The sequence below is a fragment of the Notamacropus eugenii genome (assembly GCF_028372415.1).
Source record: "Notamacropus eugenii isolate mMacEug1 chromosome Y unlocalized genomic scaffold, mMacEug1.pri_v2 SUPER_Y_unloc_1, whole genome shotgun sequence".
NCBI classification, from domain to species: Eukaryota; Metazoa; Chordata; class Mammalia; order Diprotodontia; family Macropodidae; genus Notamacropus; species Notamacropus eugenii.
This window is the reverse complement of record NW_027325109.1, coordinates 463940-482494: the sequence shown is the minus strand read 5'-3', so window position 1 is coordinate 482494 and position 18555 is coordinate 463940. Positions and strand designations below refer to the sequence as shown.

Below are 18555 nucleotides of genomic sequence, written 5' to 3'. Positions count from 1 at the left end.
GGTCCCCAAGATCCAGTTTCTTGGCCAGTCTTTCATAGTCTTCCTGGTGACTCTTCCATCAGTCCACAGAGACTCACCAGGGGTGACAGGGAGCAGTTAGTTTGGACAGCTCTCCAGACAACCCTGTTCCATCCAGGATCCATGCCTAGGATTCCTGTCAGCTCAACAGGTAGGCACCTCAGTACGTCTCAACAGAAGGCCAAATGCAGCACCAAGCATCACTTGTTGCTCCTTCTGACCACTACTGGATGCCTCTCTCCTCGTGGCCCCTGGGGAGCATCATTAAACCTTAGAACTCAGGAAGTGGCTTCCTACTGGCCATGTAGGAGCCAGGGGCCAGTCTCCTCTTCCATGGAAAGAATCCCATCCCTATTTACTTAGCTCCAAACATTCAAAGATCCTTCTTTATTTCTTTCTCTGGATCACATTTTTCCACCACCTTCCTCACTCAGGTTGGGATTTCCTACTGCCTCTTTCACGTATTTTTCTCCAATTCCTCCTTGAGGCTATCCCTCTCTTTTCAAAAGAGATTTCATTCTCTGCAAACCTAAAGTGTAGAGCTTTATTCCTTAAGTCTGTTCATCTGTTCTAGGACAGAGACCAGCTGTTATTTGCTACTAGCAGAAATACAACCACAGCATGCTCTCCACAGAACACTTCCCAGTTCTCCTTGCTGCCCACAGGGTTTGAAGCTGGGTCCTCAGTCCTTTATGGCTCACGTACTGCCAACAGGACATGCCTTTTTGCTGTTAGAGGCTCAGCCACTGAACAAAGCTTGCTTTCTTTTTGCCTTTTCTTCCAATAAAATAATGCTGTATCTCCTCCAGGTGCCTTTGATCAGCATCTGAGATTGGTGAGCAAACAGAAACTGCTCTGGGCAGCTTTCTGGTGAGGGTCTCAAGCAGGAATTCAATTACAAGCAAGATTTGATCTAATTCGATCTAATTAGCGGCAGGTTTCTTTTCTACTTTTCTTATTGCAGTGCACACGTCTCCTTCCAGTTCTCTGACTAACACTCAGGTGGAAGTTGGATTAGATGATCTCTTTGGTCCATTTCAAAATGATGAGTTACTCCAAGGATATCTTCTTTCAACTGTACTGCAGGGCTTTCCCACGATTATAGATGTGAGCATTATTGGCACTATTCAGAGGAATTGTCTCTGGATTCTTTTAAAAATCTAGAAGGAAAAGGTTCCCAGAACAGAATGTAACCTGGTAGAGTATATTTGCATTGAGTTTAGTTTCTCATTGGTATTTTGTTTCATTTTTAGAAATCTACTCATCCAGAGAGAGAGAGAGAGAGAGAGAGAGAGAGAGAGAGAGAGAGAGAGAGAGAGAGAGTGTGTGTGTGTGTGTGTGTGTGTGTGTGTGTGTGTGTGTGTGTTGGTTGTTGTTATCATCACCAGATGTTCCTTATTAGCTAAGGGCATTCACTCATCTATTGTGGGGATAGGAATTGCTTGTCAATATAGACAGCTGTCTAAAACTGTTACCTTCACCATTGACCCTGAAGTGTGTTACTGTTATATTTGGGGGGAAGTGTCTATTATAGAAATAATACCTTTCAATTTCTGTATTTTCTTCTTTAGATCATATGCACTTTGAGAGAGTTCAATAAATACCGACAGTATCTAACAAGCCTCAAATTAGACTTTGAAAGAAACTATATAAGAGAACAAGTAAGTAAAGCATCTAAATTAATTTTCTCTCGGGTCTTTAAGAAATTCCACTTGGGAGAGTTTGGGGGGACAAAGGATTTGAGTTATCTGCCTCAGCTGCTGAAGTTTACTTCTGTATCTCATTCTCCTGGTTCTAGTCAAGGAATCCCTTCTCTACTCCTCTGCCCAATCTCTTTCTGATGTTATTATTGTTTTCCCCAAGGCTCTTTCTTTGACTCTTTTCTCTCCACACACTCTCTCCCTTATGGCTTCAGGTATCACCTCTCTGTAGCACACTCCCCAATCTCTCCAGCCCTGACTTTTTTTTAGTCCCAGAACTTTCTCTCCAGGTGCCTTCTTGTCTCTCCTCCTAGAAATCCCCACATTTTGTAACTGGATTCCAATACAGTTGAAGACAGTTACCTAACCATATTTCAATAAACTTGGCTCCTTTGTACTCCTATGTATTTTATGAATTTAAAAAAATGCAATTCTATGAGGGGGTCCGTAGCTTTTACCAGGCTGACTGGCAAAGGGATCCCAGGAAAAGGTTAAGAAGCTCTGAGTTCGACAAGTACCAACTAATTCTGCCACCTTCCAAGTGGAGTTTGGATTTTGTTTCTCTTACAACCTGCTTTTCCTTTCGTCTTTGTTCTACAATTAACACAGTCTCCTAGATTTGAAAACTTAGGGTAACTTTTGACTTTTTCCTCTTGTTAACCTCTCACATCTATCTTTTATTTTAGTTCCACTGCTACCACCCTGGTATTAACCCGTATTGGCACCTACATGTACCACTGCAATAGCCTCCTGACAGGTTTTCCCATCTTCACTCCATCCCCACTTTGAACCATCCTTCACACTACTTCAAGATGGCTTTTTTTGCTGAGATCTGACCATGGCACTCCTCTGCTTCAAACCCTTCAGCAGTTCCATGCTTGCTGCCCGCTAAAGGTCTTCTTGAGGGCCCTCTGTGGTCTGGTACTGCCCTCCCTTTCTAGCTTTCCAGCCATACCAGACTAGTTGTTATATTGTATGTATACATATATTTGTGTACATATGTGTATTTGTGTACATATGTATGTATACATGTGTTTCTGTTTGTATTTGTATATGTGTGTATGCATCTGTGTATGCATGTATGTGTATATTATATACACATATACATACATACACATACACACATACATACATACACCTTGTCACCTTTCTAGGGTCAATGAAGTTGGGTGAAAATGAAAGGGCTGCCCCATAGTGTGGAAGCTGGTCATAAAGAGCAAAGTGTCCCCAGAGTGGGGGAATGTCCTAATCTCCTATCCTTTCTCCTGTCTTTCCCTGCCACCTGCTTGGATAGAGACATTTGGCTTTGGTGTCCTGACAGTACATCCTTTTGGGTCATTTGAGTCAGAATGTAGTATGTTTGACTTCTTAACCATAGATGGGGTGCAATTTTCTCTCTCAAACCCAAATGGCACATATATATGTTATGCATGAAATTCTTAACCCATCATTCTATTTCCTTTTAGAAAATGCTTGAAAAACGAGTCACCAGACTCCAGGAACACAATGAAATCCCAGACAGCAGAGATGCCACACAGTTCAGAGAATGGCTCTTACAAGAAGGCACATGGTCTATTCAGGACCAAGAGCGCTTAATAAGGCACAGGTAGGCCTCCCCTTGGCTTGTGTTTCAGATCCATGCTGCGGACAGCATCAACAGCAAAAGTCAAACAGGTTTTGGTAAGGTATTAGCAAAGTCATGAAACCTGCTGTATATTCATTTCTTTAAAAAAATTTTATTGTGAAACAAATAATCAATAAATTCAAACATGAGAACATATAAAAAAAGGACAAGAAAGAGGACCGTGTAAGAGTTACTTGTACATTTCTGTTCATTTAGGGAAGAGAAGTCAATTAACAAGATGGTTAGGGCTAGCTGTTGACTCTGAAATGCTGCCCTGTTAGGTGCCCAGCTGACCTTTACTTGCACATTTGTATTTGTGCCCTAAGGTATTTAGATATGATCAGCAGGGAACTGGAGAAGCTTGAGCGCTCTGCTGAGGAACGGCATCTCATCCGGATAAATGAGGAAGAGAAAAGACAGAGGGAGCAGACGAGGAGAAAACTAAGTCTTCGGAGGAAGATTGAAGAGGTGAGAAGAGACACTGAAAATGGGGCAGGCAACAAACACTGCACATAAGAGTACTGTGATAGGTCCTAGGGAGTGAAAAGAGTAGGTAAGAAGGCAGTGGGTCACAGTGGAAAGAGCACTGGCTCTTGGAGGCAGAGGACCTGGATACAGTCATACTTCTGCTGCTCACCACCTGTGTGACTTGGGGCAAATCATTTCCCCTCCCTGGGCCTCAGTTTGTTCCCCTGTAAAATGAAAGAGAGAGACTAGACAGAATCTGAGATGCCCTCATCCTATGATATTCCTGTTCCTGTATGATCCTGTCAAATCTGTCCCATCTCTACGGAGCTTATAATCTAGTAGGAGAATGAGACAGATAACTACAATATAAATACATGATAAATGTGAGATCTGAGGGGAAAGATCACTCACTAATGACTTTGCAGAGGAAACGACAGTGGAGTTAGGCTTAAAGGCTAACCAGTCAAGGAAAGGCACTCCATATAGAATGGACAATGTGAGCAGGCCTGGAGGCAGGGGAACACAAGGCACGCTCATGGGAAGGTGAAGAGGACACTTTGTCTGGAGTCCCAAGTGAGATAAGACTGAAAAGGAAAGGGTGGTACCAGATGACGGCCAAGGTGGGGGGAGGAGTCTTGATGGATGGGATTGGAAGTTGAAACTTTGCCTGGCAGGCACATAAGGAGTCCCAGAAGGGTTTGGAGCAGAATGACAGCCAGATGGATGCATAAGAATATGGAGGATGGTTTGGAAGGGGGGAAGAGAGACTAAGCACTAATCCAAGCAAATGATATTGAAGGCACCCAGGGCAAAGGCAGCACACCTAGAGAGATGGGGCAGATGCAAGAGATGCTGGGAATAGGACCAAGATACAAGTGAAGCTACTTGCCATTGTTTTCCTTCTGATCACCTCCTGTAACCTTCAATTTTGTATTCTTGTACATGGATTATCTCCCTCCTAGACTACGGGGCAGAGACGATGCCTTCTTTGCCCGTATATCTCCCCTCTGTGCCTAACACAATCTATTGCACGTTGAAGGCATTTATTAAATGTCAGGATTGAATGAATTTTCAAGCACCCTTAGCTTCATGACCTCCTCTTTGGAGTTCCTTCATGATTGTTCCATCTGTCTCTTCCCTCTTTGCCCTTTTATTACCATGTGAGAAGACTGGAGTCCAGGAATGAGCTCAGACTGAGCACAAGTCTGTACTTTATGGATGTACCTCAGGGGGCTTTCTGAGGTTAGAATGGTTGTTCTGCTCTGCTCATCTTCCCAACTCCCCTGAAACGCAGAGCAATGTTATTTTTTTAAGTAAAACTTTTCCTTCCTTCTCCTAAAGTGTACATATGAAATGAATGAACACAAAAGCACTCAAGAAGCACTTAGTAGGTGCAAAGCATTGTGCAACGCATTGAAAGAACATTGACCATAGGCTCTCCTGGATGAGGAAGAGCAAAACCATTCCCTCCAGTCCCTTGTTAGGTTTCATGATTCAGCCTTATTTGGGCCTGAACTTCGTACTGTTGACAGCCTGAGCTGCCAGTGATGAAAGAGCTGCTTTGGCCCTAAGCCCCTTCAAATGCATCCATCCACACCTGGGCCATTGGAAGGTTGCCAGTGCACAGAAGTGTGGGAGATAGTCTCTCTTCCACATTCACTGGGTGAGCTGCTTTGCGCTCACTGATATCCTTTAGGTCCAGTCTGTGAATGCCTGCTACTTTGTCCAGTGGAGGGTGGGGTGGGCAAGTGGGTATTATATTGCAAAAACACAGTTATAGTGAAAACTAAAAGGCCATGTTGTATACAATAAACCCTACTCTCTAGGAATGGAAAACAAAGGAGATGTTACTTTTGACCAGAATTGGAGAAGAAGTTAAAAGAGAAGCTCGGGTTGAGGAACAACGAAGGAAAAATCGAGAGGAGAGTGACAGGAAGGTACAGAGGGGATGTTGCGTATAACTGTGACTCACTACAGAGAATCCTCTGCTCTTTGTCACAAGCCATCACATCCTTTGGTCATATGGGCTTGACTAGGGTCTGTTATCCCCAAGGACAGGCAGTTGCCAAAGTTTACAACCATATGGGTGAGACGCGCTAGCACTTGCTCTCCGTCTGGTTCTCTCATTCTGACTACTGTCTCTCTCCATCTCCCTCTCTTCCCCACGCCCCCACATCAATACCCATTGTAAGAGGATTACTTTTGACTTTCCCATATGTAAATGAATTATGTGTACAGTCACCAAAATCTGAAAAGTCTAGAGAGAAAATAACACAGCTGCTTTTCTTAGGCCCAGAGGTTTTAGAGAGAAATGTTCTCAGTATTTTCCTCCCAAATGTTTCCTTTGGTACTAATATTAGGCTAAAATTTCAGATACTCTTTCTTTGTCCATAAATTCTCACCTAAATAATAATTCTCATTTTTGGAGTACTCTAAGATTTTCAAAGTACTTGACACCTAACAACCCTGTGAAGTTAGTAGTAAAAACATTATAATCCCCATTTTACAGATATAAAACTGAGGCCTCTTGAAGGGAAGCAACCAGATCATATGATCAGTTACTAACCATCAGAGCCAAGATTTAAACTTGGGGCTCCTGAGTCTAAATCCAGGATTCTTTGCGTTATGCTACGTTGCCTGCAAGTAACACATGACTTCTCAGTCAATAGATGGCATTCAGTAAACCTTGATTAGTAGTAGGGAGTCATCTCCAGTCCTGACCTGTGTCTGGCCTCTGGACTCAGATGACCCAGAAGGAGAACGTGAGGCTGAAGACTTTACACAGCCCTTCCTCACTTAAATCCAATTTGCTTGCAAGTGAAGACGTCACCCTGCCAATGTCATTGGTCCTCTTCCAGAATGAAGGACAAACAGCAATTAGTAGTACGCTGCTATAAAATATTTCAAGCACTGGGCTAAGAACTGAGGATACAAAGAAAAAGAAAAAACAGAGGAGGGTGACAGCTACAAGCAGCAGTTGGCATTTGTTTAAATTGGGGACTTTTAACCTTTGTGATGTTGTGGTTTCCTTTGGCAGCCTAATGAAACCTTTAGGCCCTTTTTGGAATCATGTTTATAAATGCATAAAGGAGAACGTGCAAGGGTACAAAGGAGACTGATTTTGTTGAAATAAAGTTATTGAAAGTCATTGGAAAAACAAAAGTTCACAGACCTGGCTTAAGAACCCCTGGTTTGAATCATTTTCAGAGCAAAGGGGGAAGGAAAAGGGGAGGACAACTTGACATGCTCGTCTTGCCATTGCCACCTCCCAAAGGCAATCTCTTCCCAGTCTGTGTCCCAGAGCAGCCCTACAGAATGTGCTCCATTCTGGTGGGACCCTACAAGTATGACTTGGCCCTAAACTTTGCTTAGATCACAGGGGCCTCGTCTTAGCGTAACTTTCAATGGATGCTTTACATGATGGACCAGGGCAGACGACAAGAGAGCATGGCTTTTCCACTAGGAAAGAGCACTGGGTTTGGATTAAAGGACCTGAGTTCAAATCCCAGGTCTCACATTCCAAAGACCTGGATGGCCTTGGTCCAGTTACTTAAGTCCATCTGACTGCTACTTATATTTTATCCTTGTTGAAGCAAAAGGTGCAGTGCTTCCCTACATAGCCAGCATGCTGGTCTCAGCCTTGCCCTAGGTGGAGCTTAGGAAATTCAGGAGCAAAAGCATAGTGAACAAATACCACTTTTTGACAAAAGGCATTTTGCATTAGAAAATGGAAAGTTGACCCTAAAAATGTGTTTTCTTAAACATTTTAGAAACAAGCACTTCTTGAGAAAAAAATGGTGTATCACTTGCAGAAAATGCAAGGGAATGGCTTTAAAAAAGAAGAAACAGAGAAAATACCATCGGGATATAAAGCAGAAGGGACATTGTTTGAAAGTGATGAGATTAGAAGACAAGGTAGCTGAGTGCAAGCCACTGATCAGTTTATTCCTCTGGATCTGTTCCAGGCTCTGAGGCTCAGTCTCACTTTGGGGTCTCTCTTGCTCTCACTGTCTCTTGATTGCTCTGTCCCTCACTTGATCTCCATCCCTTCTTTCTCCCTCGTTTCATCTTTTTTTCTCTTTCTCTCCCCTCTTTCCTCCTTTCTTTTCTCTCTCTCTTGCTTTTCCCCTTTCTTCTCCATTTTTCTCCCCTTCTCTCTCTTCCTGCCTCTTTCCCTCTCCAAACATCCTCCTCTCACTCCATCTCTTTTGCTTCCTGTATCTCTCTTGTATTCTCTATCTCTCCTTTTTCTAGTTCTCTCTCACTTTTCTCTTATTCTCCTTTTCTTTCTTTTTTTATCTTTTAATATATAATTTATTTTTTCAGTTCTTAACATTCACTTCCACAAGAATTTGAATTCAAAATTTTCTCCCCATCTCTCCCCACCCCCAACCCCAGGACATCCCTTCCACCCCTTCTTCCAGCCTGTCCTCTCTTTTATTACCCACCCTTCTTCCATCCCCCTTCCCCTCTATTTTCCTGGAGGGCAAAATAGATTTCTATACGCCATTGCCTGTATAGCTTAATTTCCAGTTGCATGCTAAAACAATTTTTAACGTTGCTTCTTAAAGCTTTGAGTTCCATATTTCTTCCCTCCCTCCTCACCCACTCTCATTGAGAAAACAAGCAATTCAATGTAGGTCACACATGTGTAACAATGCAAAGCACTTTGATAATAGTTATGTTGTAAAAGACTAACCACATTTCCCTCTGTCCTATCCTGCCCTTCATTTATTCCATTCTCTCCCTTGACCTGTCCTCTCACAATAGTGTTTGCTTCTGATTATCTTTTTCCCCAATTCCCCAATTCCCTGTCCCTTCTACTATCTTCTCTCTTGTGCCCTTCCCCCTTGCCTTCCTGCAGGGTAAAATAGATTTCCATGTCCAATGGAGTGTGTGTTATTCCCTCCGTAAGCCAAATCCCATGAGAGTAAGTCTCAATTTTCTTTCATCTCCCCTGCCCTTCCCACCCATTGTAGAAGCCCTTTCTTCCCTCTTGTATGTAAGATAATTTGCTACATTCTGCCTCTCCCTTTCTCTTACTCCTAGTACATTCCATTCAGCAGTAAATTTTATTTTTTTAGGTATCCTCCCTTCATATTCAGCTCACCCTGTGCCCTCTGTCAATGTAGATATACATACATACACACACACACGCACACACACATATATACACATACCCACATGTACATATACATTCCTACACATATATACACACACATACCCATACATACCTACATATATGTATATTCATATATATATATATATATATACTACATATATTTATATATATTCCCTCTAACCTAATACTGAAAAAGGTCTCATGAGTTACAAATAACATCTTTCCATGTAGGAATGTAAACAGTTCAACTTTAATAAGTTCCTTAAGGCTTCTCTTTCCTGTTTACCTTTTCATGTTTCTCTTGATTCTGGTATTTGAAAGTCAAATTTTGTATTCAGCTCTGGTCTTTTCAACAAGAATGCCTGGAAGTCCTCTATTTCATTGAAATTCCATTTTTTCCCTTGAAGTATTATACTCAGTTTTGCTAGGTAGATGATTCTCGGTTTTAATCCTTTCTCTTAAGGATTTTTACCTCTGGAATATCATATTCCTTCGATCCCTTAGTGTAGAAGCTGCTAAATCCTGTGTTATCCTGATTGTATTTCCACAACACTTGAACCACTTCTCTCTAGCTGCCTGCAACATTCTCTCCTTGACCTGGGAACTCTGGAATTTGGCTACAATATTCCTAGGAGTTTTCCTTTTGGGATCTCTTTCAGGAAGTGATCAGTGAATTCTTTGTATTTCTATTTTATCCTCTGGGTCTGGAATATCAGGGGAGTTTTCCTTGATAATTTCTTGGAAGGGCACTTTTTTGGATTGTGGTTTTCAGGTAGACCAATAATTTTTAAATTATCTCTCCTGAATTAATTTTCCAGGTCAGCTGCTTTTCCATTGACATATTTCACATTGTCTTCTTTTTTTTTCATTCTTTTGGTTTTGTTTTATAATTTCTTAGTTTCCAATAAAGTCATTAGCTTCCATCTGCTCCATTCTAATTTTTAAAGGACTATTTTCTTCAGTGAGCTTTTGAACCTCCTTTTTCATTTGGCCCATTCTGCTATTTAAAGCATTCTTCTCCTCATTGGCTTTTTGGACCTCTTGCCATTTGGGTTAGTCTATTTTTAAAGGTATTATTTTCTTCAGCATTTTTTTGAGTCTCCTTTAGCAAGCTGTTGACTCACTTGTCATGATTTTCTTGCATGACTCTCATTTTTCTTCCCAATTTTTCTGCTACATCTATTACTTGATTTTCAAAATCCTTTTTGAGCTCTTCCATGGCCTGAGACCACTGCATATTTATTTTGGAGGTTTTGGATGTAGAAGCCTTGACTTTTAGGTCTTCCTCTGATAGTATACTTTGTTCTTCCTCATTCAAAAAGATGGAAGAAAATACCTGTTCACCAAGAAAGTAACCTTCTATATATAGTCTTTTTTTCCCTTTTTTGGGCATTTTCCCAGCCAGTTACTTGACTTATGAGTCCTTTGTCAAGTGGAGGGCATACCCTAGGGACCTGTAAGTTCTCAGTTCCGCCAAGGTGGCACAATCAAGTTTACTCCTCTCCTGGCCTGTGATCTGGTGTGGGAGCAACCGCAAGCACTCTTTTCTGCCCAGGATCTGAGAGTAGGATTCCCTCTCCAGAGTCTCTGCCAGCTCTGCCACACCGGTGCTAGTGCTCCTCCTTACTCCAAGACCACTGCTCAGGACTGAGACCCAGATCAGTGGCTTGATTCCCACAGGGTCTTTAGGCTGAGGGCTCCAGAAGTGGATGCTGTGCATCAGTGGCTGCTACTGCCCTGGGGCCATGGCCTGACCTTGCTCCCCTCTCACCCAGGTAAAACTGCTTTCTCATTGACTTTTGAAGTTGTCTTTGGCATTTTTTGGTTGAGAAATCTGGGAACCACAGCTACTGCCTGGAATTCCACGCCCTGAAACCTGCTTCAGTCCTGTCTGTGCTGGGCTCCGTGGCCAAGGCTGGGCTGTGCTCTGCTCTGAGCCTGGTGTGATAGACCTTTTCTGTCAGCCTTCCGGGCGGCCTTGGGCTGGAAACCTGTTTCACTCTGTCATTTTGTGGTTTCTGCTGCCCTAGAATTTGTTTAGAGTCATTTTTACAGGTATTTTATGGGTTATGAGAGGAGAGCTAGAGCAGATTGTCTTTCTACTCTGCCACCTTGGCTCTGCCCCCTCTCCTTTTCTTTCTTGTTCACTCCTATATTCTCATTCTCTCTCCTCTCTCTCATTATCTGTCTACTTTCTAATTCTCTGTTGCTCTCATTATGTCCCTTTTCTGTGTTTCCATCTCTCTCCCTTGTTCTGTCTCTCATTCTCTTTCTCTCCTCTCTCATTCTTTCTCTCTTCTGTTCACTCTGTCTCTTATTCTCTCTCATTTTCTTTCTCATTCTGTCTCTTCTCTCTTTCCCACTTTCCTCTCTGATTTTCTGTCTCTGACTCTCCCTCATCCTGTCTCTCATTCTTTGTCTTGCTCCCTGTTCTATCTATTACTCTAACTCTTCCTCTCTGTTTCTCAAACTTCCCATCTCTCCCGCCTTCTCTATTTCTCATTCCCTCTTTCCCCCATTCTCTCTTTTACTTTGTCTCTTACAGTCTCACACTCTGTTTTTCTTTTGTTCTCTCACTCTCTCTCACCAAGTGTTTCTCCTTCTGTCTCTCTTGCATTCTTTCTCATTCTGTCTCTAATTCTCCCTTTTGTTCTCTTTCAGTCTTTCTACCTCAGACTCTTTACCTCTCTCATTCTTTCATTTCCTGCCTCTCATGTCTCATTCTTTCATTCTCTGTCTCTCTCATTCTGTCTCTCATGATCTGTGTTTCTCTTGTTCTCTCTCTTTCAGTCTCTCTTCCCCATTATCTTTCTCATGCTCTCTCTCTCCCTCTCTCTCTCTCTCTCTCTCTCTCTCTCTCTCTCTCTCTCTCTCTCTCTCTCTCTCTCTTTCTCTCATGCTCTCTCCTTCTCTCTCATTCACTATCTGGCTCTGGCACTGTTTTTCTCTCTCTCCACCTCCAACACCCTTTCTCCTTCCCCTTCTTCCCCATCCTACCCCCTGCCAGGGGCAGGTGGATATAATCAGTGTTCACTTGGGTATAAAAGGAGACTAGAGAATAGATTATTTGGCCTTCACCATTGTAAAAGAACTTTTCTCATTATCTTTCTACAAGATACTTCACCAAAGAAGAAAAAGAAAAAGAATGAAAACACCAAAACATCTGAACAGAAAACGTCTCGAGGATTTAAAAGTAATGAAATATCTTGAAAAAGAAATACTAAAATGGTTGTGAAATAGTTTGAGCAAAAGCTGAGGACATAAATCCTGTTTTCCCTGGTATTCTCTGGTGGCCACTATAGAGCCTGTGAGGGCCAGGCCTCCACCTCAGTTACACCCCTCCTGACTGCTTCCTGCTATGTATTCAAAGTTTGGGACCTAACGTGTCTAGTATACATAGAGGATAAACACACATACTGTATAATGTACACTACATAATGGTTATAGACACTGACATATAGTGATATATATTATATATATATATATATATATATATATATATATATATATATATATATAAATACATAAAACTAGTACAGTATTCCATTGCATACAGTGCTTTAGAGTTTACAAAGTGGTTTCATATCCACCACTTATCTCACTGAATTTTTCCAGCTGCCTTCCCCAAGAGGCAGGTAGTGCAAATATCATGTCCATTTCACAAATGATGATACCATGGCTCAAAGGAACAGTGATTTGCTCAAGGTCACACAGTTAATAAAGTACCTGAGTTGGGATTCCAAGCCTGTTCCCCAAATGAATGCCCCTTTTCAATGCCTCAGCTATCCTTCCTTTCCCACTTTTGAGGGAAAGGTTTTGTTTGCATTTATGAAAAAGATATGTAACTTGCCAAATGATTAAAAGGAAATCCTCAATTAAATTTTAAAGAGATTACTTTTCTAGGTGGGTAAAAATCTTTCATCCATGTTTTGAAATGAATATCCTCACTGACTTCATGAGGATTTCATGTGGATGTTTTCACTGAATGATTCACAGACGTAAAGGGAAGTACACGTAGAATCCTACCATATTTACAGAATCAACAAAAACACTGTCTTCCAAAGTGGTCCTTTTTGCAAGTGGTTTCATTAGAATCATAGAATGTTAGATCTGGAGAAGACCTTAGAAGCCTTTCATCTAGGCCTCCCCCCTCACGTTACAGAAGAGGGAACTGAAACCTTTGGATCTGTCCAAGGACATAGAGGGAAATAAACATTGAAGTCAAAATCTTAACCAAGGTCTAGCATGACTCAAAACCCAATGGCCTTTCAAATGCTCAATTAGGAGAAAAAGGACATCTTTCTTTTGATTGGCCCTCTCTGCCATTCTAGCTGACCCAGGCCATCCAGTTTATTTCCTTCTATTCTCTGTGCTCTAGTCAGCCAGATTTTCTTGGCTGTGTTTTAGTTTAACATCATTCCCTTCTTTTCCTCTCCTCAGATCCCCAAATCAAATGATGTTAGAGATGGAAGGGACACTGGAAATCATCTAATCCAACTCCATCATTTTACAGAGGCAGACACTGAGCCCAGGGAGGGGCAGTGATTTGCCCAAAGTCACACAGCCAGGCAGTATCTATCCCTGGTAGGAAGCAGAGCCCAGGTTCTCTACCAACACCATGCTTTCTCTAGCACGCTAAGCGGTAATTCCTGTTGACAAACTCCATAATCAAGACAGAATTTTATTTTGACTCTCTAGTACTTTCTATCCAGAATTGTCCTTTTGCTCCCTGTACTGCTACAATTACTTTCTTACTCCATCTGGGTTAGGCTCCCTATAAATGATGTAGTGGAAAACTGTGTGATGGAAAGGTCGCTAGATTTAGTCAGAGGACATGGCTTCAAATCCTGGCCACCATTTACCAGACATGGGACTTTAGACAAATCACTTAGTCTCTTGACCACAGTTTTCTTATCTGTTAAACTTTCGGGGTGGGAGAAGGCAAGTAGACCAAATGATCTCTAAGGTCTCTTGTAGGTCTAAAGTCTTTGATTTTATCATCGTAAATGGTTCTGAAAGAAATGCACCATTTCTGTGTTCTCTCCTTAGCTGTCATCCTTTCCCACCTCACCATTCTCTGTTCTCAGATTGGGGCTGGGAGAAAAGATCCCATACAAAAGTCACCTTATCACCACCTACTTTCTTCTCTTGTTGAACTCTCCTTTCCCTTGGCTCTTCTCCTTTCAGCTCTCATCACCAAAACATAGCTGCTGAGTTCTGAGCCTGTCTTAAGACAGATCAATATAGAACAGAGCACTGAGCAAAGAGTCAGAGACCCAGGACCAAATCTCAGCTCAGTCATCTTGGCCAAGTTGTTCTCCCTCACTGGGCCCAAGTTTCTTCTTCTGGAAAAACAGGATACTTCTTGAGCTACCTTGCTCAGTTACCTTTTCTGTAAAATGGAAGATGAGAGAATCAGGGCCTACAAGAAAGAATAGTGGATTGAGAACCAGAAGATTTGAGTTTAGGGCTTGCCTCTGCTACTTGTTACCTGTGTGATCTTGGGCAAATCCCACACCTCCTCTGGCCTTCAGTTTCCTCCTCTGTCAAATGAGGGGGTTAGACTCCAGGTCTCTAAAACCCCCTTCAAACCTAGCACTGAATGATCCTATTTCACAGAGTTATTATGACAATCCAGTGAGATAAGATACATAAAATAAATTGTAAACATCAAAGCTTTATGTGTCTGTTAGTGTTTCTAGCACCTTGAGCCCAGGAGAGTCACATTACCAAAGTGTACTCTCAATGGACACATTAGGACACTGTACCATACCCAGGGAAGAATTTGGGAAGGAACCTGATCATAGAGGGAAATAGCCAACCTGATCTTCTCCCTCATTCCTTTTATCCTTAGACTAAATAACAGAAACAGAACACATTTGAGTATTTTGCCTTCTGGTAGTAACCAGTTTTTATCAAATCTCTCTTAGACCACAGCTGAACCAATTTCTATAATCAGACTTCAAATCCTCCTGAATATAAAGGAATGGTTACTTTCCCATCTTCACATGTTAGTTGGAGTCAACGTGAGAAGTAGTATGGCATGTAAATAGTCAGTTCTTATAGCCAAGAAGACCTTAACGTAAGCCATGCTTGTCACATGGCCTGGGTGGCAATCTCTCAGTGCTCTAGGCCACTCACAACCCCTTCAGCACTTCTTATACTGTGGGTGCAACCCCATGTGGGGTCACAACCCACAATTTAAGAAGTGCTGCTCTAAGCAACTCTCTAAGACTCGAAGATGCCAACTTGTATTAGTAGAGGGAATTCCCTAGACCAGTGAAATCCCAAATCCATCTCTCTCCCTATCCCCTATATTATGGTCTTATTTCAAACATCCCAACATCATGCCTTTTAACAATACAATGACATTACTAGAATATGTTCAGTCTGTACATCATGACCCAAAGAGCAGATAGTGGAGAAGTTGCAAAAAAAAAATGCTCTGAGTTGATGATGTCATGTGGGCAGGAATTCCTTCCATTGGTACTCCTTGTAACCTCTGCTCCTCTGGTCAATCTGATGGATGCTTATACAGGTCTTTCAGACAGCTAGAAAAATAATAGGATTGACTTCCTGCTTGGCTTTCTCTCCATATTCTAATTTGTTAAAATTTTATGGAATTTCTCTTTGGTATCTTCAGAGCTAGCAACAGTCTCTGTTCAACCTTCTCATAAAAGTACAAAGAGTGGGAACAAGAAGTCAGCCACATCCGTGAATTCACAGGCTGACATTAATGAGGATGATGTTACTGACGTCAGGGTAAGAAGTTTGTAAGGTTAATATATGTTGGTCACTAAGACATTGCTCTCATCATGTTATTTTGCTTTTCAAAGACCCCTTACTATTTTCCAGCTATTATTATCAGCTCCTGATTTTGGTATTCAAGGCCCCTGCAATCTGCTTCCAGCTTGCCTCTCCAACTCAACCCCACCAAGCTCCCCTTTCCTTGGTTCTACCTCCCAGAACCCTGAACTTCCTTTCTTTTCCTAATGCCTCCCCAGTTGCTAATACTCTGTCTTCAAATTATCATGTATTATTGTGCACAGTTGTCTTTGTTGGTGTTGTATTGTCTCTCCTGTCCCTTGTTCACTGCCCCTTAAATGGGAATAGGAACAATTTTGTTTTGTTTGCTCTACCCTTCTATCCCACTTTGCAATCCTTACCAACTGGTGCTTAATAAATGCTTGTTGCATTAAATAAATGTTGTAACCAACCTGTGAGATAGCTAATGAGCTATATAGAGATACTGGCGTGTCTATGTAGAGCCCTACAGTAATATACATATATATGTATATATGTATATGTGTGTATATAATATATATATATATATATATATAATATTATATCCTTCATCTTATGACTTCATTAGTGCATAGGGAGCTCCCATGTGGGAGGAACCTCTTTCTATTAGTTCAGATCAGTAACTGCTATGAAATTTAGAGGCTTAGAGAGTATAATATTTCTATCCCCATTTTACAGATAAGGAAACTGAGATAAAGTCACATAGCTAATAAGTGGCAAAATCAGAAATGTTTTATGGTTTTACAAATCACACTTTTCCCCAACAGCCCTGTGAGCTGTTGGGATGTCACAGGAGGTAGAGCTGGCAGGGACCTTAGAGGCTGCCTAGTCCAACCCCCTGGGGAACTTGAAGTATAGCTGAAAAGACCAGGAAGGGATTGACTTCCCACCTAGGGTAGCCCCTAAACCGAAGCTATGGCACTTAGCAGAAATTCTGCATCTAGTTGATTGGCCTATGAAAGGCAAAAGTCTTTATGAGGATTTGAATTGCTAATAAGTCATCTTGCTCTTTCATACAGCCTGATGGAGATGTGACTAAAAAGCTGAGTGGAATAGAAACTGGAGGTAAGACAGACCTACCCTCTCAAATCTGGGCTTATCAACTGTCCTATTATTTAAATTAATGACAATAATAATCCCCATTTGGTTAGCATTTTGTAGGAGCTGTGAGGAGAGTAGGGTAAAGCTAATAGGCCTTGTCTTATAAAAGAAAAAATTGGCCAAGAATTCATGCTTCTGGGACTCACACCCAGGTCTTCTGACTCTTGAGTCCATTGTACTTTGCACTCTCCAGAGCTATTGTTATTATACATATGTGTATAATATATTATTTTCATATGTAATATATATGTTACATATATGTGTGTGTGTGTGTATGTGTGTGTGTATATAAAATTTCTCAGCTGTAAGCTCATACTCTTATGGAATTTACAAAGTATAAAGCAGGATTGACATTATACCCAGGCATAGTAGGCATCTCAATAAACCATGAGTTCCAACAGGTTGTGAAGGCCCCCTTCCCCAATCAAAACTTCAGTACCTTTTGCCTAATACTGTCATAGTATCTTTAGCTTTGATCCATATTTAAAACGCATAGGGGGAGGCAACATTCTGAGCTGTTGTCAGCCATTTCTAAGCAAATATAAATGAATACCATACACTTTTCATGACAGCAAGTTTTAATGGAAATTGGGAGAAGGAGCTCTGAGGATATTAGGAACTTGAAGGGATGGGAGAGCCACAGAATCGGAAGGCTGCTAATACTCAAGACAAACTTTCAGATATTTCCTAGAGTTGGCCCTAATCCCTGCACTCCTGGATCTAAAGGGCCAGGCCAGGGGTGGGGAACCTTTGGCCTCCAGGTCACATGTGGCCTTCTAGGTCCTTGGGTGCAGCCTTTTGCGTGGGTCCAAGTTTTACAGAACAAATCCTTTTATTAAGGGGATTTGATTCTGTGAAGTTTGGATTCAGTCAAAGGATCTAGAGGGCCACATGTGGCCTCGAGGCTGCAGATTTCCCACCCCTGGGCCAGACCTTTAAAGAAGCCAAGTATTTCCCATGCAAATTTTGGAAATATGGTGCATGAGAATGTGCATGCACTCTTAAGATCCAGGGCCTCTGCAAGCTCCTAGCCAGTTCACCAGGAGGCATAAATCTACAGTTGCTGCAACCCAAATGGATTAATCACTTTAATATAATATCCCTGTACTTAAGCACTGCGGAACTGTAAAATCTTAGAATCAGAAAGAGCCTTGGCGACCATTTAGGTTAGTACCTGTGTTTTATGAACAGGTAAGATGAGGCTCAAAAAGAGCTGGTGAATGACTTGCCCAAGGTCATGCAGAGCAGATGTAGACTAAAATCCAAGTCTCCTGACTCTGGAACCACTATGCCTATAGTCCCTAGGGTTTTCAGCTTTTTAATTTAATATTTTTGGTTATTTTTTAAGTTCCAAGCTGTCTCCTTCCTTCCCTCCTCACACTACACTGAGGAAGGCCACCATTTATCACAGATTTATACACACATACGTCGTATGTTGCGTATATATACATATATATGTAAAACCATACTATGAATGCGTCTGTTATCAGTTCTTTATCTGGAGGTGGATAGCATCTTCATATATCCTTTATACTTGATTTGAGTATTTATAATATTCAGAATAATTTAGTTGTTATTTATAGTTCACAATTATTCTTTGAACGATATTGCTGTTACTACATACAATAGTCTCTTGGTTCTGCTCGTTTCACTGTGCATTATTTCGTGAAAGTCTTTCCATGTTTTTCTAAAATCAACCTGCCTCATCATTTCTTACA

The 18555-nt window shown here is 41.5% G+C and overlaps 1 protein-coding gene and 1 long non-coding RNA gene across 4 annotated transcripts in view; one reads left to right on the top strand and one right to left on the bottom strand.

Annotated features, from left to right (window-relative positions):
- Nucleotides 1–18555, bottom strand: part of LOC140516962 (uncharacterized) — a 40063-nt gene that overhangs the window by 6071 nt on the left and 15437 nt on the right. The window lies entirely within an intron of this gene.
- LOC140516959 (fibrous sheath-interacting protein 2-like) overlaps nucleotides 1–18555 on the top strand; it is a 46752-nt gene that overhangs the window by 15097 nt on the left and 13100 nt on the right. For 2 of the 3 annotated variants that reach the window (XM_072627796.1, XM_072627794.1), the window contains exons 4-11: nucleotides 1590–1679; nucleotides 3185–3324; nucleotides 3669–3810; nucleotides 5637–5747; nucleotides 7581–7725; nucleotides 12048–12125; nucleotides 15576–15694; nucleotides 16756–16801. In XM_072627796.1, the coding sequence (XP_072483897.1) occupies nucleotides 1590–1679; nucleotides 3185–3324; nucleotides 3669–3810; nucleotides 5637–5747; nucleotides 7581–7725; nucleotides 12048–12125; nucleotides 15576–15694; nucleotides 16756–16801 (871 nt within the window). The remainder of the gene's footprint in view (nucleotides 1–1589; nucleotides 1680–3184; nucleotides 3325–3668; nucleotides 3811–5636; nucleotides 5748–7580; nucleotides 7726–12047; nucleotides 12126–15575; nucleotides 15695–16755; nucleotides 16802–18555) is intronic. The other variant, XM_072627797.1, reaches the window with a different exon arrangement.